General features: G+C 44.5%; 1 protein-coding gene across 3 annotated transcripts in view; it reads right to left on the reverse strand.

Moving 5' to 3' along the window:
- LOC126355973 (uncharacterized) overlaps positions 1-23,447 on the reverse strand; it is a 185,466-nt gene that overhangs the window by 39,908 nt on the left and 122,111 nt on the right. For all 3 annotated transcript variants that reach the window (XM_050006579.1, XM_050006580.1, XM_050006582.1), the window contains one exon: positions 13,008-13,090. In XM_050006579.1, the coding sequence (XP_049862536.1) occupies positions 13,008-13,090 (83 nt within the window). The remainder of the gene's footprint in view (positions 1-13,007; positions 13,091-23,447) is intronic.

Below are 23,447 nucleotides of genomic sequence, written 5' to 3' on the forward strand. Positions count from 1 at the left end.
ACTTCATTACTATTCCCCATAATTGTTACTATCCTTATACAACTATGAGACAAGATGGTCAATGCCTTCATGAAAAAAACTTCGTGGTTATGCACGGAACCGTCATTGTACCCAAGCGTGCACCTGCTCGTGCGAAGCAAATCGACGGCCACGAATGGCATTCTTTAGGTCTCCAAAAACAAGGAAATCGCATGGGGAGATTTCGGGAGGTCGTGTAACAGATTACCAGAGAAGCTTCTGCAGAATCCCTGAAACAACGGGCCCACATTTTGCCAAGGTTGATTCGAGTACGCTGCAGAAGTTTCGCTGGGAAGCCTTTACACATCCTCCACGCAGTCCCGTTGCGATTTCCATATTTTCTGTGACCTAAAGAAAGACATTCGTGGCCATTGATTTCCTTTGAACGGAGAGATGGATGGCTGGGTACAGTCCTGGTGCCGTGGGCAGCCGCAAACGTTCTTCCATGAAGGCACGGACCGTCTTGCCTAGCAGCGGAGTAAATGTGTTAGCAGTTACGGCGATTACTTTGGATATAATATACAGTTCACTTACTGAAACATCGTAGCAGATCGAGACTCGTACTAGAACCTTTGTCTTTCTCTGTCAAGTGCTGTATCGAGTGGGCTACCAAACACGATTCACGATCCCTATTCACAGCTTAACTTCCAACAGGACCTCATCTAATTGCCAGGAAGTTTCATATCATGCTCACACTCCGCTGCAGACTGAAAATCTCGTCCCAAGACTGAAGAAATGTTCCGACCTCAGCTGGAGTCGTGCACTGAAATCCGAGGGCTATTCTGAAAGTAAGGGACGATCGGTCGCGAAATGGAAACCACGCTGAAGATCAAAACTGTCCTTTTTTTGCAACAGTTAGCTACACCTTTCAGCTGATCCACTACATAGTTGCCGCTGCGACTAAGGGATGTCTCGTTGCGTTGTGCCAACTTTCCAGTACCGCCGTTATAGAAAGCAGCCTCCTGTGCTTCCCGACAATTTTTTACGGTGGACTGCAACTCGTTATCTGTGCCAGAATGCTGCATTCATAGCCAGATGTCATGTGATCAGAGATAAAAATCACATGGAGCCAAGTCCGGGCCGTATGGTGGATGGTCAAACACTTCTGATCGAAAACACTGCAGGAGCGTTCTCAGTACCCCATCAGTGCAAGGCCTAGAACTGTGATGAAGAAGTAATAGTATGACAGCTGCGTTATGTGGGTTTGCATTAAATCAGACGAAATCTCGTGGCAGGCACTCGTACTTGACGGGAGACACTATGTTCTAGGCATTTTTTGGCGCTCATCGTACGCTTAGAACTGAGAAGAGCGACGTGACGCTATCTACGGGCATCGTCCAACGCTTCTGCGCGAAGCTTCATCCGAAATTTAGTGTGGTTTCCATTTCGCGACCGATCCTTCTTAACTTTCCGAATAGCCGTCGTAAATCCAGTGCCGACAAGTGAAAATTTGTATAAGGCCGGGACTCGAAAACTGATTACCCAGCATTCGCCAGAGGTAGCCTTGTCCATTTCCGCTATCCTAGCATGCTTCCCGTCTCATCCAAATTCCCTTATGTCGCACACTATGTACATAGTGTTCCTTGTCCATTGTCCTTTGTGCTCGCAACCTCACCTGACTCCGGCAAGAGGTCGAATGAAGAGTGTATCCGTGCTGAAGGTATTATTATTCGAGATTGAGGCAGATATATTTATTTATACGTGTCTGAAAAAAACCGACACCGCATAAAAAAAGTTTCATTACAGTCTTATTTTCACTTGACTGCCCCTTATATCAGCTTTAATTCTTCCCGCAACCACCGCATATGGATACTTCTACTACGATGCCGCACGCAGAGCCAGGACTACTCGTTGCCGTCAGCGTTGTCGCTGGCCGCACACTGTCGCCGCGCCGCGTCTAAGGAAATCGCAACAAAGGTTGCGGTGCTGACAGTCGTTGCAGCTTCAGCTATTGCCGCAGTGCTCGTGTGGATATCTGAGCCAATTCTGTGCCGTCTCGAGTGTATTGATCGGCTTTGAACATCTCTGCACGTTGTCGGCGATCAACCAGCGTTGCAATGTCAGCTAGGAGGCGTATCAGTGACGGGAGAGCTGCCTTTGCGTTTCGGCCGGAAGTGAGACACATGTCTACGCTCCAGTGACATCAGACGACAATTCCGTGGGTCAATGTGTGTTCAGCAGTTCCGTAGTGATGTCTTACGTGTACAAGTTGCGTTGGTTGGAGTTACCGGAAGACTGTCAGATGTGTGGATCATGTTTGCTGACTACGATCTTCAGTAGGTTAATCGTTTCTAACTGTAGTATAAATCCATGTCTCTCTCATCATCACTGTGGTCTACTGAAACGAATCAAGTTCCCGTCGGCCCAAGACTTACCCGGCGCTATATTTAGCGATTAGACGCCATTTACAGACTGCTAAGATTCGGCCATTGATGTTGACCACAGGTTTTGCGAGCTGATCTGGGCCTCTTTGAGAAGTCGCTCCGCTGTACTCATAAAGGCGAGAATCTACCATACACTATACTGTACCACTACTTGTCATATCCTTTCCTGTTCCATTTGCAGATAGAGCGAGGGGATCCACTGTGTATACCTCCGTAAGAGGCCTAATTTCTCGCATCTTTGTGGTCCTTACGCGCAAAGTATGTTGGCGGCATTAGAATTGTGCGGCAGTCAGTTTCAAAGGCCGGTCGTCTAAATTTTCTCAGTAGTGTTTCTCGAAAAGAACGTCGCCTACCCTGCAGGGACTCCCATCTGAGTTCCCGAAGCATCTCCGTAACACGTATTGTTCGAACCTACCGGTAACGAATCTAGCAGCCTGCCTCTGAATTGCTTCTATGTCTTCCTTCAATCCGACATGGTACGGACCCCAAACACGGGAGCATTACTCAAGAATAGGTCTCACCAGTATTCTATACGTGGTCAGCCTTACAGGTGAGCCACTGTTTCCTAAGATCTTCCCAGTAAACCGACTCCACCACTCGTCTTGTCTCCTATAGTTCTCACACGCTCGTTCCACCTCATATCGTTTTGCAGCTTTACGTCCATATATTTAAACGACATGACTGTGTCAATAAGGTCACTAGTAATACGGTATCCGAACACCACAGGTTTGATCACCCTTCTCATCAGCATCAACTTACATTTTTCTATATTTAGGGCTAGCTCCCATTCATCACACCAACTAGAAATTTTGTCTAAGTCTCCTTGTAACTTCTTACGGTTAATCAACTTCAACTCCTTACCTGCACACCACGGCATCATCAGCAAACAACCTCCGATTGGTGCCCACTCTGTCCGCCAAATCATTTATGTATGTAGAGAACAACAGCTGTCCTATCACACTTCTCTGGGACACTCCTGCCGATACATTGTCTCTAATGAACTTTCACCGTCGAGGACAACATACTGGATTCTATTATTTAAGAAGTCTTCGAGCACTCAGGTATCTGTGAACTTATTCCACCTGCTCGCACCTTGGTTAACAGCTTGCAATGGGGCACTGAGTCAAATGCCTTCCTGAAATCTAGCAGTATAGAATCTGCCTCTTGTCCTTCACCCATAGTTCGCAGTATATCATGTGAGAAAAGGGTAAGCTGAGTTTCGCACGAGCGATACTTTCTAAAGTCATGCTGATTCGAGGATATAAGCTTCTCAAATGGTTCAAATGGCTCCAAACACTATGGGACTTATCATCTGCGGTCATCAGTCCCCTAGACCTAGAACTACTTAAACCTAACTAACCCAAGGACACCACACACATCCATGCCCGAGGCAGGATTCGAACCTGCGACAGTAGCAGCAGGGCTGTTCCGGACTGAACCGCCTAGAACCGCTCGGCCACATCGGCCGGCTAAGCTTCTCAGTCTCAAAAAAATTCATTATATAGGAACTGAGAAAATGTTCAAGAATTATGCAGCATACCGAAGTTAGGGATACTGGTTTGTGATTTTGTGGGTCCGTTCTTTTACTCTTCTTATATACTGGAGTCACCTGCGCCTTTTTCCAGTCACTAGGGACTTCATGCTGGGCGAGAGTTTCACGATAAATGCAGGTTAGGTAAGAGACCAATGCTGTAGAATACTCTTCGTAAAATCGAACTGGGGTTCTCTCCGGACTGGTGATTTATTTACTTTCAAACCTTTCAGTTGTTTCTCAGCGCTAGGTATGCTTATTTCTATGTCGACCATACGGGAGTCTGTCCGATTGTGAAATGACGGCATGTTTGTACGATTCTCCTGTGTGTACGGTTACTTGGACGTGAAATTTAAAACCTTGGCTTTCGTGTGACTATCTTGAGCTGCCACACCGAACTGATCAATATGCATGTGTTCAACGTGTTTGGCGCATAATAGCGTATTCAAAAGTCAGCGCTTCGCCGAACCAGAATCTACCAGATGCTTCGTTTTAACTTATGCAAAAGAGATACGTTGCTTTCCTTATAAGTCACCATATTGTCTTGAGTTTTCTTGCAAATGGTTAGCAGGAATTTCCAGTGTTTACTCATCAGCTTTTATGCTATGTGCTGTGTTTTATAGAACGGTTTTCTGTCCTGACCTATCAGTTCGCTTTACTACTTTTTGGTAAATGCTTTTAATATTTCTGCTGTTGAACAATTGTACAGTCACTGGCTTTTACGCTACTCATTGTGCTCTACGAAACTGTTCTGTGTGTTCAGATACCATTTAATTTATACTAGTTTCATTGTAAATGTCTTTATCATGTCCACTTCTGTATGAGAAAAATTTTAATTCTATACTGTTTTAAGCTATTGTTCTAGGCTTCTGTCACATCCTCATTATAGCAGTTACATCAAATTAAATCACTTTTCTGTTTGAATAATTACTCTCTTTCTTGCCGATAAATTTAGTGTCAGGATTCGTTTGCTTAATATACGTTACCCTTAAAAAATTGTATTTGTGATCCTTTTACAGAGTAATTTATCTCTGTTTTAGTTCTATTATTTAACAGTTGTACCCATAAGCCAAGACGAACACTCAACTGGCTTCGGAACTCTTAGGATGAAATTGTAAAAACTAGTATTACACAAAAAGTCGGATTAACGTCTTTCATCTTATGTTACTGTTTCAAGATTTCAGGACAGCATTTTCAAGCTGGTTCTAACAGTGTAAATGATTAAATATTTATACACACTCCTGGAAATGGAAAAAAGAACACATTGACACCGGTGTGTCAGACCCACCATACTTGCTCCGGACACTGCGAGAGGGCTGTACAAGCAATGATCACACGCACGGCACAGCGGACACACCAGGAACCGCGGTGTTTGCCGTCAAATGGCGCTAGTTGCGCAGCATTTGTGCACCGCCGCCGTCAGTGTCAGCCAGTTTGCCGTGGCATACGGAGCTCCATCGTAGTCTTTAACACTGGTAGCATGCCGCGACAGCGTGGACGTGAACCGTATGTGCAGTTGACGGACTTTGAGCGAGGGCGTATAGTGGGGATTCGGGAGGCCGGGTGGACTTACCGCCGAATTGCTCAACACGTGGGGCGTGAGGTCTCCACAGTACATCGATGTTGTCGCCAGTGGTCGGCGGAAGGTGGACGTGCCCGTCGACCTGGGACCGGACCGCAGCGACGCACGGATGCACGCCAAGACCGTAGGATCCTACGCAGTGCCGTAGGGGACCGCACCGCCACTTCCCAGCAAATTAGGGACACTGTCGCTCCTGGGGTATCAGCGAGGACCATTTGCAACCGTCTCCATGAAGCTGGGCTACGGTCCCGCACACCGTTAGGCCGTCTTCCGCTCACGCCCCAACATCGTGCAGCCCGCCTCCAGTGGTGTCGCGACAGGCGTGAATGGAGGGACGAATGGAGACGTGTCGTCTTCAGCGATGAGAGTCGCTTCTGCCTTGGTACCAATGATGGTCGTATGCGTGTTTGGCGCCGTGCAGGTGAGCGCCACAATCAGGACTGCATACGACCGAGGCACACAGGGCCAACACCCGGCATCATGGTGTGGGGAGCGATCTCCTACACTGGCCGTACACCTCTGGTGATCGTCGAGGGGACACTGAATAGTGCACGGTACATCCAAACCGTCATCGAACCCATCGTTCTACCATTCCAAGACCGGCAAGGGAACTTGCTGTTCCAACAGGACAATGCACGTCCGCATGTATCCCGTGCCACCCAACGTGCTCTAGAAGGTGTAAGTCAACTACCCTGGTCAGCAAGATCTCCGGATCTGTCCCCCATTGAGCATGTTTGGGACTGGATGAAGCGTCGTCTCACGCTGTCTGCACGTCCAGCACGAACGCTCGTCCAACTGAGGCGCCAGGTAGAAATGGCATGGCAAGCCATTCCACAGGACTACATCCAGCATCTCTACGATCGTCTCCATGGGAGAATAGCAGCCTCCATTGCTGCGGAAGGTGGATATACACTGTACTAGTGCCGACATTGTGCATGCTCTGTTGCCTGTGTCTATGTGCCTGTGGTTCTGTCAGTGTGATCATATGATGTATCTGACCCCAGGAATGTGTCAATAAAGTTTCCCCTTCCTGGGACAATGAATTCACGGTGTTCTTAATTCAATTTCCAGGAGTGTGTTTTGCTATTGTAAAGTTCTTTGAAACTATAATTTGAAATAAAGGCTTGTTAAATTTGATTTCAATTAAAATTTTTCTGTAGCCTAATATCAGCCACTCACCCAAATCCTTGCAACTAGTTACAGTATTTATCTTGATGCAAACAAGCCCATTTCCTAACTCAAGGTACATGATGTGATGTTCGATACTGCGTGGCCGAGTGACAGACGCTTGGGGTAGCTAAAATACTACACGACGTTGAGTATAGACCTCCTAAAACCATCCATTCCATATTCACATGAGAGGCATAGGATGCCGTCCAACACGAGCAATAACGCAGTGGAGTGAAACACTCCAGTCTCTAAAGAACACAACCCTGCCGCTGTGACATTCCAGCACGTGGTGGTAGACGTTTTTCCTTCTAACTTGACACGTAAAACGATTTCCCCACGAACAAACACGTAAATGAAATTTCAGCATAAGAAACCTGCTGCGTAATCTTTCCTCATATGTGGGTGTTTTACGTGTTATGGAGAGGTTTCCTGTTGAAATTCGAGAGAGTGCGTTCCGAGAAGAGATGGTCGACATATCGCTCTCTTCCATATACTTCTCGAGAAATGACTACATCGAGAAAATAAGGGAGTTTAAATCTAACACTGAGAAATAGAAAAAAATTATTGTCGGAAGGACCGACTCTGCATGTCGAAATTTAAAACAATCATTGGTGAAATTGAAAGTAAGAATGGTAATATTAAGAGTGCGATGGGAATTTCACCGTTAAATGCAGAGGAGAGAGCGAATAGGTGGGGAGAGTACAATGAAGGCCTCTTTGAGGGAGAGGAATTGTCTGATGACGTAACAGAAGAAGACAGAGGTGTCGATGTAGAAAAAGAACTGAGGTAAACCGACAATCCCTTTTTGCATGCGCCATTCGCGAACGGAGCAGGGAAAGATTGGAGATGGAAAGGGGAGGGGGGGGGGGGGGGGGGGAATAGAGGTTCCAAATGTACCCTCCATGACTTGTGGAGATACAGATGTATATAATAGATAAAATATGTAGATGGCTTTGTGTCTACCTATATTACATGGTTGCATTGGAAAAGCAATCACTTGTGTATCGAAGCATGTATTACACTTCATGGTTATTTAACATTTCTTGCTTGCAGCCAGCACCGTTTTGCAATTTTAATGTCCAGCAGCGTAGCACGCTTCCTTTCGATTTCTTATCTGCGAGGGATCAACCATAGAGGTAAGCCGTCAGCGATTGAGAAGGTGGCATGGAGAGGTCAGGCTTTCGTATATTCCGGTAGTCTGTCCCTGAACAGGTCACAACACACCACGTGTCTCCACACTAAGCAATGGTAACAAGGTTTTGGTTGCTGCATGAAGGTCAGGCATAGTTAGGTCGCTAGTCTTATTGTAATGCTAGTATCACTTGGAACCAAGGATCCCTAAAACTTGCACCGCAAACACTGCGGAAACGGAAACTGCTGCTGATGTGTGATTTTCACAGAATGGCCTAGTAGACAGGGGTGGTATTGTTATCCAATAAACGAACAGTAATAATATCTATAAATTGTATTTTGTGCAAAACTAGACTTTTTACATGTAACAATGCCTACTGGCATTACTAAACTAAAAGTAGGGGACATTAGAATGTCAGTGGTGTTTGTTGCAGGATTCTAGTGCGAGTCGTTTACGACATATCGTATTGGGAAAATTTTCGACACCGACACTTTTTTTTGTGCCATTGACCTTGCATGGTTACATCTGTGTTCCTTGAGAGCACTGCCACTTGCTAGTCAGTTAGTGGATGACAGTCCAAGCAGCAGGTTGTGGCCGGCCGTGGTGATGGGCTCTGAGCACTATGGGACTTAACATCTGAGATCATCACTCCCCTAGAACTACTTAAACCTAACTAACCTAAGGACATCACACACATCCATGCCCGAGGCAAGACTCGAACCTGCGACTGTAGCGGTGGCGCGGTTCCAGACTGAAGCGCCTAGAACCGCACGGTCACAGCGGCCGGCAGATAAAATCTTTATTGCGAATTTTAGGTTTAGATTGTAATGTCAAAAATTAATTTGTTCAAGTGAAAATGACGCCGTATCTTATGTGCTTGTAACTACTGTAATGGAATTTTTTATGGTACGTTGTGATTAGTTGTCTACAAATTATAAGGTTCGAATCCTGCCTCGGGCATGGATGTGTGTGATGTCCTTAGGTTAGTTAGGCTTTAGTTGTTCTAAGTTCTAGGGGACTGATGACCTCACATGTTAAGTCCCATAGTGCTCAGAGCCATTTGAACCAGCAGGTTGTGACTGGAAGGTGGAATTTACCAATGCAGAAAAAGCCGACATACTCATGGTGTATGGAGACAGTGGGAAGAATGCAGTCCGCTCTTGTACAGTGTATGCGGCAAGAAATCCCAATAAACGTCTACCATCTCGGGAATTAGTTGTCAAATTCTTCAACTAGATACGTGAAAGTGGTAATGTAAACCGCTGAAACATGCACTATTGTTCTGTTGACTATCTCTGTTGGCTTCGTCAGGAGGAACACCAGCGTCAATGGATGTAAACGTGTAGTGTGGAATAGTGAACCATCAGCTCCCCGTTTTTATTTGACGGAACCCTGAAAACGCACAAGTATCGGAGACTCCTGATTGACCTTCTTTCACGGATGCTAGAAGACGTTCCTCTGCAGACTAGGAGGAACCTATGGTACCAACTTTTGACGGATGTCCAACCCATAGTGCACGAAATACTAAAGCATGTCTTTCCAAATTGTTTCCAAATCGTTGGATTAGACGCAGAGGACGTGTACCTTGCTGGCCCGATCCCCGGATTTGACGGCTGTTGACTTCTGAGGGAAAGATGAAAACAGCTGTCTACAATAACATACCAGCTGATACGCAACGACGTATTACTGCAGCCCGCTCGACCATCTCGGCCGAAATGCTAGCACTAGTGCAACAGTTGTTTCATACCAGACGATACGTGTATTGCCGCTGCCGGCGGTCACTTTGAACACAATCTGTGATAGTCAATTCTGTCGGTACTGGTCAGAATCTACATATCTAGTGTATGCACTTGTTCTTCAGTGCTTGCTATCATAGTTATTGTATGAGTGTCGGTGTCAGAACTTTTAAAAATACAATGTCTCATAAACGAATCGCACTAGAAAGCTGCAAACAAACGCCAGTGACATTCTAATTTACCCTACTTTTGGTTTGTTAATGTCCATAGGTACTGTTTCATTTAAGAAGTGTATGTCTGCACAAAAAATGCACTTCCTAAGTACTATTAGAACCTGTTGATTGACTAATAATACGAGCCCCTGATTACCAATCCTATAAAAACCGCACATCAATAGCACTTTCCATTCCCCCAGTGTTGGCGATACATGTTTTAGATGATTCATCTACATCTACATCTATATGACTACTCTGCAATTCACATTTAAGTGCTTGGCAGAGGGTTCATCGAAACACGATCATACTATCTCTCTACCATTCCACTCCCTAACAGCGCGCGGGAAAAACGAACACCTAAACCTTTCTGTTCGAGCTCTGATTTCTCGTATTTTATTTTGATGATCATTCCTACCTATGTAGGGTGGGCTCAACAAAATATTTTCGCATTCGGAAGAGAAAGTTGGTGACTCAAATTTCGTAAATAGATCTCGCCGCGACGAAAAACGTCTTTGCTGTAATGACTTCCATCCCAATTCGCGTATCATATCTGCCACACTCTATCCCCTATTACGTGATAATACAAAACGAGCAGCCATTTTTTGCACTCTTTCGATGTCCTTCGTCAATCCCACCTGGTAAGGATCCCACACCGCACAGCAATATTCGAACAGAGAACGAACGAGTGTAGTGTAAGCTGTCTCTTTAGTGGACTTGTTGCATCTTCTAAGTGTCCTGCCAATGAAACGCAACCTTTGGCTCTCCTTCCCCACAATATTATCTATGTGGTCCTTCCAACTAAAGTTGTTCGTAATTTTAACACCCAGGTACTTAGTTGAATTGACAGCCTTGAGAATTGTACTATTTATCGAGTAATCGAATTCCAACGGATTTCTTTTCGAACTCATGTGGATCATCTCACACTTTTCGTTATTTAGCGTCAACTGCCACCTGACACACCATACAGCAATCTTTTCAAAATCGCTTTGCAACTGATAATGGTCTTCGGATGACCTTACTAGACGGTAAATTACAGCATCATCTGCGAACAACCTAAGAGAACTGCTCAGATTGTCACCCAGGTCATTCATATAGATCAGGAACAGCACAGGTCACAGGACGCTTCCCTGGGGAACACCTGATATAACTTCAATTTTACTCGATGATTTGCCGTCTATTACTACGAACTGCGACCTTCCTGACAGGAAATCACGAATCCAGTCGCACAACTGAGACGATACCCCATAGGCCCGCAGCTTGATTAGAAGTCGCTTGTGAGGAACGGTGTCAAAAGCTTTCCGGAAGTCTAGTAATACGGAATCAACTTGAGATCCCCTGTCGATAGCGGCCATTACTTCATGCGAATAAAGAGCTAGCTGTTTTGCACAAGAGCGATGTTTTCTGAAACCATGCTGATTACGTATCAATAGATCGTTTCCTTCGTGGTGATTTATAATGTTTGAATACAGTATACGCTCCAAAACCCTACTGCAAACCGACGTCAATGATATAGTTCTGTAGTTCGATGGTTTACTCCTACTACCCTTCTTAAACACTGGTGCGACCTGCGCAATTTTCCAATCTGTAGGTACAGATCTATCGGTGAGCGAGCGGTTGTATATGAGTTCTAAGTAGGGAGCTATTGTATCAGCGTAATCTGAAAGGAACCTAATCGGTATACAATCTGGACCTGAAGACTTGCCCGTATCATGCGATTTGAGTTACTTCGCAACCCCTAAGGTATCTACTTCTAAGAAACTCATGCTAGCAGATGTTCGTGTTTCAAATTCTGGAATATTCCATTCGTCTTCCCTGGTGAAGGAATTTCGGAAAACTGCGTTCAATAATTCCGTTTTAGCGGCACAGTCGTCGGTAACAGTACCATCGGCACTGCTCAGCGAAGGTATTGACTGCGTCTAGCCGCTTGTGTACTTTACATACGACCTGTATTTTACGAATTAATTCAGAGTTTCAGATAACGTGTAAGAATGCTGCTAATGCTCACTACGTATGTTACGAACCTGTTGCACGAAATATTTCTAATAATAATTTCTGCTATAGTCGATGATGGTGGCTAACGTAATTAGACGAAGCATGTTTCTGCAACAAAGATATTAAATCATAAAAGGCGAATGAAGCATTTTTATCTTAATGAGAATGTGGTCTCTTCTCCAATAACTCCATTCGTCGCCTCCTCGAATTTTACTTTAGCTGACACTAAAAATTAGTGGTTTACCAAGGCCTTCGACCAATAGCAATACTGTATTGCAGCGTAAGTACGCTCACAGTTATTAAAACACTGATAACTACTGACAGAAGCAACTGGCGACAAATTGTTCACGAACTAGTATCCCAGGAATTTTCCACCTACAAGTAAAAGTTGATTGCCCCTTTACTCCTTGCTGTCAGAGAAATGGGTTATAACTCAATGACAGAGCATTGGCAGCGAAATCAGTTTTTATCTGCAGCGTGGCTTCGGCAGGAATTGTGGACTATCGTCAGTTACTTCTGTGAAAGCACCGATAAACATACATTAAATATTCTCGTTTTGGATTAGTACGGGAAAATCATCAGCCATTTACATTTCTTCAATATCCATAATGGCACGTTAGTTATTTCTTTCGTGGTATAAGATATTAAAACAACGTATACTATCACATAAAGCCTTCGTATTTGTTGCGCTTCATAAATACAGTGCCTGTTACACTTCTTCTGTATAGTAGCCACAAATTATAAGGAACATTTGCTTTTTTATTTGTCGCTTGCAGTTACCATTCACCCTTCAGTCTCATTTCAGAAACACGAACAAGCACTTCCTAGGTGTCACCTTACTGTTGTGGGCGCTCGCAACATCATCATACAAATAACGAGGCTATACATGAATACTTGACTGAATTTTTAAGCGAAGGTACTTCACAGCTTGTTAACTGTGTGTATATGTATGAATTTTCTGAACTTGTTTTTGCTGACTAGGCCTACTGTAAATTCTATAACCAATGTACAGTTTCTGATAATAGACTGAAAAAGTAACAAAACCAAAAAACCCAACAACTATAATTCTCAGCGGTTTTTAACGAAAACACAACGTCTTTTGATCACATATATCCAATTTCGCTCGTCATAAGCAACAGGCAATTAATGTTATTCTAATGCAAAACACACTTATCCAAGACAAATGTACATCCTATGCCTTTACCAGTTTAATTGTCAAGTGATTATGATGTGGAGCAAGTACTTACAGCTTCCTATGAGCAGAGGGCACTTCTGCGCGTCCAATGGGAATTTTCTGAAGTGCATCGGGCAGCTTGCTTTGATTGTTAATCTGGAATAAGAAAAGAAATACCACGTCGTCCCTCTTACATAACAAGCGAACGAAGAATGGAGGCAACCGAATAGCATGTTCAACAGCTGACAATATGAAATCATTGGATTAGCGTAGTCCATTTAGCTGTGTTACCTACAGTGCAATGATAGTGTAATAGCTGGCACACCCGCCTTAGGAAGCAAGGACACCCAGGTTTAAGTCCCGGCCGTGGCACAAATTGTAATTAAATTCTTCAGCTCTATCATTATCGGAATTAAAGATGTGACTTAAATGTCTCGAGGAAAATTTAATTATATCAATTCTATAGAAGTCGGTAGACATTATTTGAAGGCAAGGATAATTTACAGCTTTTAAATAATTTTGAAAAACCATGTTTCGGCACAATATCTATATGTTACTTCTTTATTAAAACTGCCAGATTTACCACTAAACAACAGCTTCAGCCTTGTACTTCACCCTGAGTTTAAAGCCTAAGGTGCACAACTGTGTTTGAAAACTGGAACACCGAGATTGAGACATGTGTTTCCAATTAAATTTATTCCCTAAGTTAGGGACATGAGTAGACACAAATGATCAGAATTACATAAATGTACACGTTCTTTGACAGTGTGACTACAGTACGCGACCACATGTGCAATCCTCTACATATTGCGGCATACCTGGATTTGATGCTACGGAACACAGAGCCAGATTGTTTGTAGGAGTGCCTACAAAGCATCGACAGGCGTTGCAGAACGATATCTAACCAGTTGCTGACCGCCCATATGCCATACACGTTCGATAGATGACATATTAGAGGAGCGTGTGGGTCAGCAAAGCACCCGTCATTCTCCGAAGAAGGCTTGCTCATTCCCCGTCACATGTGGCGGGAATTGTCATGCTAATATGTGGCATCCACATGTAAGGCTGCCTGCAGGAACGGCATTGCCTCGGACTTCCCTGATACACCGTTGCTGTTCATACTCCTCTCAGTGCGTAGGAGGCCCTATTGGGAGTGGTATTATAGGCCAGGCCTGTTCACGAGGCTACTTGGCGATCACGAGCGACCACGCTCGCTCGCCGTCTGAGCAGCCAGCGCTCGCGATAATATGGGCTGGTCAGACGTCACCATGTAGCGCGGGGGTTGTGGAAACTGTGCCATGTCTTCAGACGAATTACCGTCGGTTAAGTTCACAGCAACCTCAGATGTAAGCTTTATACTTAATGGTGCATTGCTTAAAGTGAGGAACAGTTCATGAAAAGCGGCATTATATCTGAGCTATGAACTTCACAGAGAAAGTCAGACTCACCAACATCAATCTACAAGACGTCAGTGCAGGATGCCCAACTACTGTAATAGCTTACAGACCCACAGAGAACAAAACGCACCCACAGACACTCACTCACAGACTGCAACTATAAAGTTTATCTTCGAATTGGTGGTGCTCAGAAAGTAGCACCAGATATTGGCACTAGTGCAAACAAGAATTAATAGACTTCATTTATATACAGTTTTTATGTTAAATTATGAATAAAATAGTCACGGAATACGAGGGGGCTTCACTAAGTAATGCAACACCTTTTTTTCTTAAAACAGTTTAGGAATCCAATGCGTCATATTACTTTCGACTCTTTCTGCTAGAAAACTTTTCAACATAATCTCCATTCAAAGCAACGGTCTTATGCGACTTTACTGCGAAGACCTGTCTGCACGCATAGTACCACTGTACTCGTCTACGTCGGAGTCAATGTCTTGCTGCATCAGTAACCCTCTCATCACCGACGTACTGCTTCCCGCCAAATGCATCCTTCATTGGGGTAAACAGACGGAAGTCGGGCGGTGCGACACCCGGCTGTACGGTGGGCAGCGAAGAACAGTCCAATGAAGTGGCAAGACGCAATCAATACCTTCACTGCGCGATAACAACGCTGAAGTCACTGATGACAGTGCCACTAAAGCAGAGTTATTAAACACGGTTTTCCGAAACTCCTTTACCAAAGAAGACGAAGTAAATATTCCTGAATTACAATCAAGAACATACGATTAAATCACTTAATAAAGGCAAGGCCTCCGGTCCAGATTGTATATCAGTCAGGTTCCTCTCAGAGTATGCTGATAAAATAGCTCCATATTTACCAGTTATATACAACCACTCGCTCACAGAAAGATCCGTACCTAAAGACTGCAAAATTGCTCAAGTCACACCAATATCCAAAAAGGGAAGTAGGAGTAATCCGCAGAATTGCAGGCCTAAATCACTAACGTAGATTTGCTGTAGGGTTTTAGAACATATACTGTATTCGAACATTAAGAAGTACCTCGAAGAAAACGATTTATTGGCATATAGTCAGCACGGATTCAGAAAATGTCGTTCTTGTGAAACACAACTAGCTCTTTATATTAATGAAGTAGTAAGTGCTATCGACAGGGGATGTCAAATTGATTCCATATTTTTAGATTCCCAGAAGGCTTTCGACACCGTTCCTCACAAACGTCTTCTAACCAAACTGCGTGCCTACGGAGTATCGCCTCTGTTGTGCGACAGGATTCGTGATTTTCTGTCAGAAAGGTCACAGTTCGTAGTAATAGACGGAAAGTCATCGAGTAAAATAAACGTAATATCCGGCGTTCCCCAAGGAAGTGTTATAGGCCCTCTATTGTTCCTGATCTATATGAACGACATAGGAGACAATATGAGTAGCCGTCTTACATTTTTTGCAGATGATACATTCAGTTGCCATCTTGTAAGGTCATCAGATGATGAAAAAGACTTGCAAAATGATTTAGATAAGATATCTATATTGTGTGAAAAGTGGCAATTGACCCTGAATAAAGAAAAGTGTGAAGTTTTTCACATGAGTACTAAAAGAAATCAGCTAAGTTTCGATTACGCGATAAGTCACACAAATCTGAAGGCTGTAAATTCAGCTAAATACCTAGGAATTACAATTACAAATAACCTAAACTGGAACGCTCACATAGATAATACTGTGGGTAGAGCAAACCAAAGACTGCGATACATTGGCAGAACACTTAGCAAGTGCAACAGGTCTACATCTACATCTACATCTACATGACTACTCTGAAATTCACATTTAAGTGCTTGGCAGAGGGTTCATCGAACCACAATCATACTATCTCTCTACTATCCCACTCCCGAACACCGAGCGGGAAAAACGGACACCTAAACCTTTCTGTTCGAGCTCTGATTTCTCTTATTTTATTTTGGTGATCATTCCTACCTATGTAGGTTGGCCTCAACAAAATATTTTCGCATTCGGAAGAGAAAGTTGGTGACTCAAATTTCGTAAAAAGGTCTCGCCGCGACGAAAAACGTCTATGCTGTAATGACTTCCATCCCAACTCGTGTATCATATCTGCCACACTCTCTCCCCTATAACGCGATAATACAAAACGAGCTGCCCTTCTTTGCACCCTCTCGATGCCCTCCGTCAATCCCACCTGGTAAGGATCCCACACCGCGCAGCAATATTCTAACAGAGGACGAACGAGTGTAGTGTAAGCTGTCTCTTTAGTGGACTTGTTGCATCTTCTAAGTGTCCTGCCAATGAAACGCAACCTTTGGCTCGCCTTCCCGACAATATTATCTATGTGGTCCTTCCAACTGAAGTTGTTCGTAATTTTAACACCCAGGTACTTAGTTGAATTGACAGCCTTGAGAATTGTACTATTTATCGAGTAATCGAATTCCAACGGATTTCTTTTCGAACTCATGTGGATCATCTCACACTTCTCGTTATTTAGCGTCAACTGCCACCTGACACACCATACAGCAATCTTTTCTAAATCGCTTTGCAGCTGATACTGGTCTTCGGATGACCTTACTAGACAGTAAATTACAGCATCATCTGCGAACAGTCTAAGAGAACTGCTCAGATTGTCACCCAGGTCATTTATATAGATCAGGAACAGTAGAGGTCCCAGGACGCTTCCCTGGGGAACACCTGATATCACTTCAGTTTTACTCGATGATTTGCCGTCTATTACTACGAACTGCGACCTTCCTGACAGGAAATCACGAATCCAGTCGCACAACTGAGACGATACCCCATAGCTCCGCAGCTTGATTAGAAGTCGCTTGTGAGGAACGGTGTCAAAAGCTTTCCGGAAATCTAGAAATACGGAATCAACTTGAGATCCCCTGTCGATAGCGGCCATTACTTCGTGCGAATATAGAGCTAGCTGCGTTGCACAAGAGCGATGTTTTCTGAAGCCATGCTGAAGAGACTGCTTACACCATGTTTGTCCGCCCTATTCTGGAGAATTGCTGTGCGGTGTGGGATCCGCATCAGGTGGGACTGACGGATGACATCGAAAAAGTACAAAGAAGGGCAGCTCGTTTTGTATTATCGCGAAATAGGGAAGATAGTGTCACAGACATGATACGTGAATTGGAGTGGCAATCATTAAAACAAAGGCGTTTTTCGTTGTGACGGAATCTTATCATGAAATTTCAGTCACCAGTTTTCTCCTCCGATTGCGAAAAAATTCTGTTGCCATGGACCTACATAGGAAGAAATGATCATCACGATAAAATAAGAGAAATCAGGGCTCACACAGAAAAAATTAAGTGCTTGTTTTTCCCGTGTGTCGTTCGAGAGTGGAACGGTACAGAGACAGCTTTAAGGTGGTTCATTGAACCCTCTGCTAGGCACTTTATTGTGAATAGCAGAGTAATAACGAAGATGTATAAGTTGTGGGCTCCTGTCAGGTGTCACACTTGTCTGATTCATAGTGATGTCATGGAGAAAGAGAAGTTCTTCTGTATTTTTGTGGCGACGAACACCAATTTCCTGAAGATCTCACAATAAACTTCAGAGATGATAATTGCACCATGAGGGAGGACATCAAAGAGAATAATCCCTTCACAGTTCTTGGGAGAGATGGTGCGGCGCCACTCCTGGATTTCCGTTTCGTTTCCCCTTAGAAGCGATGAACCCATGTTCCATCACCCGTGACGATGTTCGACAAAAATAGTACGATCATCCTCGTAACGCGCAAGCAATCCCGCACAGATGTTTTTTCGTTGCTCTTTATGATCTTCTGTTGGGCGGCTAGGAGGCCAGCGGCCACGCACGTTTGAGCACTCCAGCTGGTGGACTAGTGTGTCAGCACTACCAACAGAGACGTCCAGTTGTGCAGCGAAGTGTTTGACTGTCGATCACCTCTAATGAGAGTGTCCGCACGTTCCAACATTGTAGGAGTCACATTTGTAAGCAGCCTGCTGGCACGCATGAGGCCGGACAGGTTTGTACGATTTTGTTGCGATGATGACAGACGCGTCGCCGAACAACCCAGTGTGCTTTTGTTCACTGCCATGTCTCCACAGACATTCTGAAAGCGCCTATGAACATCTGCGATGCTCTGTTTTTCCGCCAAAACAAATTCATTGACAGCTCTCTGCTTGGAATGCACCTCCCTTACCGACCGCATTTTGAAAGCTACGTATAGGGGCTGAAGTAAGGATACTACTCGATGTCTCACAACATATTCCACCTTTTTTCAGTCGAAATTGCCCGAGGAAAAAAATGTGTTGCATTACTTATTGAATGCCTCTTGTACCTTTTTATATCAATTTAAACTGCGTTCGAAAACGATGTGCGCCATAAGGCTGCACCATTCTTGAGAATTATCATCTTTCATACTTACTTACCCCGTGCTCTCCGGCTTATCAGTCAAAAGAAATTTAAGTTGCATTTCAGTGTCATATTTCCTCAACGCAAAAATTTCCCACGAAAAGCATTAATTAGCTGCTACGGTCGCAGGTTCGAATCCTGCCTCGGGCATGGATGTGCGTAATGATCTTAGGTTAGCTAGGTTTAAGTAGTTCTAAGTTCTAGGGGACTGATGACATCAGATGTTAAGTCCCTTACTGCTCAGAGCCATTTGAACCATTAATTAGCTACCGCGAAGCGACTACATCTCTGTGGAGCTAACATAAGCGACCATAGAATAGACTCGCTGACAACAGTTTCTCGTTCCGGGCTGACGTGTTTCAATTCCTCCTTCCCTTCCCTCCCATCCCCCTCCCCCCGTCACCTTCCATGTCATTCCTCGCCGTCAGTCGGCTGGTTGATGACTGCTGAGGCATTAGCGCGAGCCAGCTCGCAACACCACATCGGTGAACACGCCTGTTATAGCCTGTTCGTGCACTATGCCGCTCAACAGTGAAGTCTCCCTGATTGCATACACCACTACAGCGTCTCCCGTACGCGTCCTTTACCGTAGGACAAGCTGAAATTGGACTGACTCGAAAACTGTATATTTTGTCACTAAACAAGCCAGTGTCGGCGCTCATGTGGCCATTACAGTTAGGCAGTGGTGGTAACTGGTGAATAGAAACCGGCGCAGTGTGATGTGTGCCACCAGTCCAGCCCACATCAGACAGCAAGGAACCGTCGACACAGATACGTTCAGATACATCTATGCACTGCTCCTATATCGAACCAAACTGCTGAAGAATCTGTTCTGACATGGCCCAGCGCAGAATATGGTGGTCATACATTGTGTAGTCCCGTACCCTCTCGTCGATGCATTCGACCCTCCTATATCCCACACGCACTGTTTTAACAGCGTCCCATGTTCGAGCTGCTGTGTCACGCTACGACAAACCCGATACCGGAGACCAATCTTTCTGGCCCTTCGACCTCACTCACATATCGATTTTGCGCCCTTTGACGCCGACGAGACAAACCGACAACTGCTTGCACGTTTCCATTTCGTTTGACGGCTGTACACCGAATGAGCGTGGTGTGACACTGGCCCGCCCGTTCGCCAAAAAGATCGCACTGTTGTGCCTATGTGCTCGCCGTCTCTTTTCAATGTTAATTACTTATTACTGTTCCAATGATCTAAACATCCTCTAATTTCGGAGTGTTTGAGACCATTCATTCTAGTGTTGCAATTTTCACAAACAGTAGGGTAGAAATCGAGTTTCTACTTACATTCAGTAGTTTTGATGCATTTAACGTATTGGATTAATCTAGATACAAATAATCATACTTTAATATATAATCTGTAATTAGTATCGTTGTTTATGTCTCAGGATGGTCTGTGATTCGATCGTAACTAACAGCTGTAATAGAGAAGTGATATAGAGTTTTAAGGAGACTACAAATTTTACATACCCTGAACTCTAGTATAACGTTACTCGAACAAGAAAGAACATCTATAGGTTAACTGAATTAACGGGCGGTGATTACGCAAACAAGCCTTACGATTTGTTAAGTTTCTTTAAGGTTGACTTAAATTCGTCTAAAGCCCAAAAAGTCCATAAGTAATCGTAGTGTGGGATTTTTAAAAATGTCTCTGAGCGCTATGGGACTTAACTTCTGAGGTCATCAGTCGCCTAAAACTTAGAACTACTTAAACCTAACTAACCTAAGGACATCACACACATCCATGCCCGAGGCAGGATTCGAAACTGCGACCGTAGCGGTCGCGCGGTTCCAGACTGTAGCGCCTATAACCGCTCGTCCACTGCGGCGCCGGCTAGTGGGATTTTCAGCACAATGCTAAGCAAACAGTAGGCTGAACTTATATTACAGGTCGCCTCTGGACGGCGTTTCTTAGATCAACTTAAACATTTCAGGGAAAGCATTTAGATAAAATTACATAGAATCTTAATAACTGAAAAATTTCAAGTGAGATGAACATCTAGCCTTGGGGCGACAGGGAAGCAAACAACGGCAGTAGCCGATCAAATACGGACAGAGTGGGCCAGATCCGGCAGGCGACAAGGTAGATAAAGGTACGGCAAATAATTATAACACAGGCAGCTGGTTAAAAAAAAGTAGCAAATGGTAATGACACGGGCCTGATGTAATCATCTGGCTAGTTGCCTTGCTAAAATAGGTAAAGTTTGACTGTCGTGTTGCATAACAGTTTGGTGAATGAAACCAGATCCATTAAGGCGTAAAGTGAAGTTCCTGTTAAATAATTCATTAAATAATGGCTAATCTGTTCTGCAACACACGCATGTGGACCGAATAAAACAGTACTCAATTTAAATATAGGCCAATGCACAAGCTTCAGTAGGCCAAAATATAAAGTCGACTAGGCCATCACTAAGGGCTAAATATTATTTAAATAAAATGCCAAAATGAACAAAGGCTATTTTCGCTGAGGGAACTAAATACACTGCCGCAAAAAATTGGTACTCCAGGAAAGACTACGTCGATTTTGATCCAATGACGGCTTAGGCCTCCTGCGTGATAGTAGATGTACTGATAATGGTTTTAACGTTGTCCGCCAACAGATGGCACAGTGGCATAGCTACCAGGGCGCCATCTGTGTCATTAATACGGAATGCTCATAACCAGAAAGCTCAGAGTAGGGAAAACGTGGGAAGGAAGTTACGGAGATTTACTCGTGGTTCCTGCAGCCAACTGAGGAACTCTGAAAGGGGCGAAATTGTGGCTTTCCGTTGGGCGAGGTGGTCCTTTTGGTGAAATGCCACGTACGTTGGGAGTGCTGCGTCAGTTGTGCAACGACGCTGGCATCATCGGTCACTTGCACATTCTCACACCCTTAGACGAAGGTCTGGATGTCCAAGCAGCACAGGCGCCCTCCAGGATCGTCGTATTGTAAGGGCAGCAGTGGTAGATCGAACAGCTAGCACAGCACACATAAGAGGGATGTCAGGCCAGACGTGTCGCCACGAACTGTTGGGAGCTGGTTACTAGCAGTGGGACTGTGGACACGCACATCTCTAGCTTGTCTTCTACTCACGCCACAACATCGACGTGCTTGGCTCCACTGGTGCCTTCAGATCCATTCGGAAGGTGGAACGGCGCTCCGTAGTCTCCAGTTATGAAAGCAGGTTCTGCCTGTACGAAAGTTATGGTCGTTTGCGCGTACGGCGTGGACCTGACGGGCGCTGTCTCGAAGCGTGCATTGGCCCCACACTTGGCTTTATGGTCTGGGGTGCGCTAAGCTACAACCCTCGTTCGCATTTTGTGTTTCTGCAGCGGACGCTAACGGGTGCTCGGTATATGCAGAATGTTGTTAGTTCCTTTCTTTCGCCAACAGGTAGGTGGTATGTTGTTCCAAGAGGATAACACTCGCCAACACACTATCGATGAAACTCAGTGTGCTCCACAAGGCGTGCAGCAACTCCCTGACCAACACCATCTCCAGACTTGTCCTCAAACGAGCACACGTGGGGTATGATGGGGGCGCGAAGCGACTCAGGCAACTCGTCAACCTACAACTCTTACAAAACTACGTGAACCGGTCAAGCTGGTGTGGGAGAACGTCTCCCAGATTCGCCATCTTTGATGCCAGAGTCGACCAAGCGAGGTATCGCATTCGGGAGGACGACGGTTCAGTCCCGCTTCCGGCCATCCTGATTTAAGTTTTCCGTGATTTCCTTAAAGCCCTTCAGGCAAATGCCGGGATGGTTCCTTTGAAAGGGCACTGCTGACTTCCAACCCATCCTTCCCTAATCCGATGAGACCGATGACCTCGCATTTTGGTCTCTTCCCCAAATCAATCCAACCCAACCCAGAGTCCGTGCCTGCATGGCCGCCTGCGAAGGTTAACCATGCCCTAGTATTTGTCTTTCAGCATGGGTAGATAACTGGTACTTCAGAACTGCTTGTACTTTTGATCTGTACATGTAATCACTTCATGTACTCCATATGCAATATTGCAGCAATTAATCTTGAGTGAATCTGAAACCTCTAAAAGGGTGCACTAATTATTTTTTCCGGCAGTGTAATAGATAAAAAATATAAGGCACCTTAAAATAAGTAACAAACGTGACATAAAAGACCAAAGCACAAAATCTACGCATATAAGTAAAGGAAATATTCTTTATCACACTAGAAGTCACACACACCCTTAAGTAATGTGGGGAGTAGACAATTAATTTCATGCAGATTCGCCGCAACTCACAAGAACGTACATTACGTCAAAAACACAAATTAAGGCATTTAGCTCACAACACTAGTCTGGATCCATGACTTAAATATCAAGGAAAAAAACAGAATGAAATTATAAAGCATAAAATTAATGGCTCTTATCAAATGACCTCACCATAGTTCACAATGTGGGCGGACTATGGTTTCCTCGAGCAACTACACACACCAAAAAAAGTTTTGCGTGACCTCGGTTCCGAGAGTTCGGGAACCTGTACAGAAAACTGGAATAGAGATCAACATAAACATCATTTCCGCTTTTTTATTGCTCATGAAGACCACACATTACATGTTGTACCACCATACAGCGAGACCTTCAGAGATGGTGGTCCAGATTGCTGTACACACCAGTATCTCAAATACCCAGTAGCACATCCTCTTGCATTGATGCATACCTGTATTCATTAAGGCACTGCTGGTCCAGATTGTTCTA

This window comes from Schistocerca gregaria, chromosome 3, assembly GCF_023897955.1.
Source record: "Schistocerca gregaria isolate iqSchGreg1 chromosome 3, iqSchGreg1.2, whole genome shotgun sequence".
NCBI classification, from domain to species: Eukaryota; Metazoa; Arthropoda; class Insecta; order Orthoptera; family Acrididae; genus Schistocerca; species Schistocerca gregaria.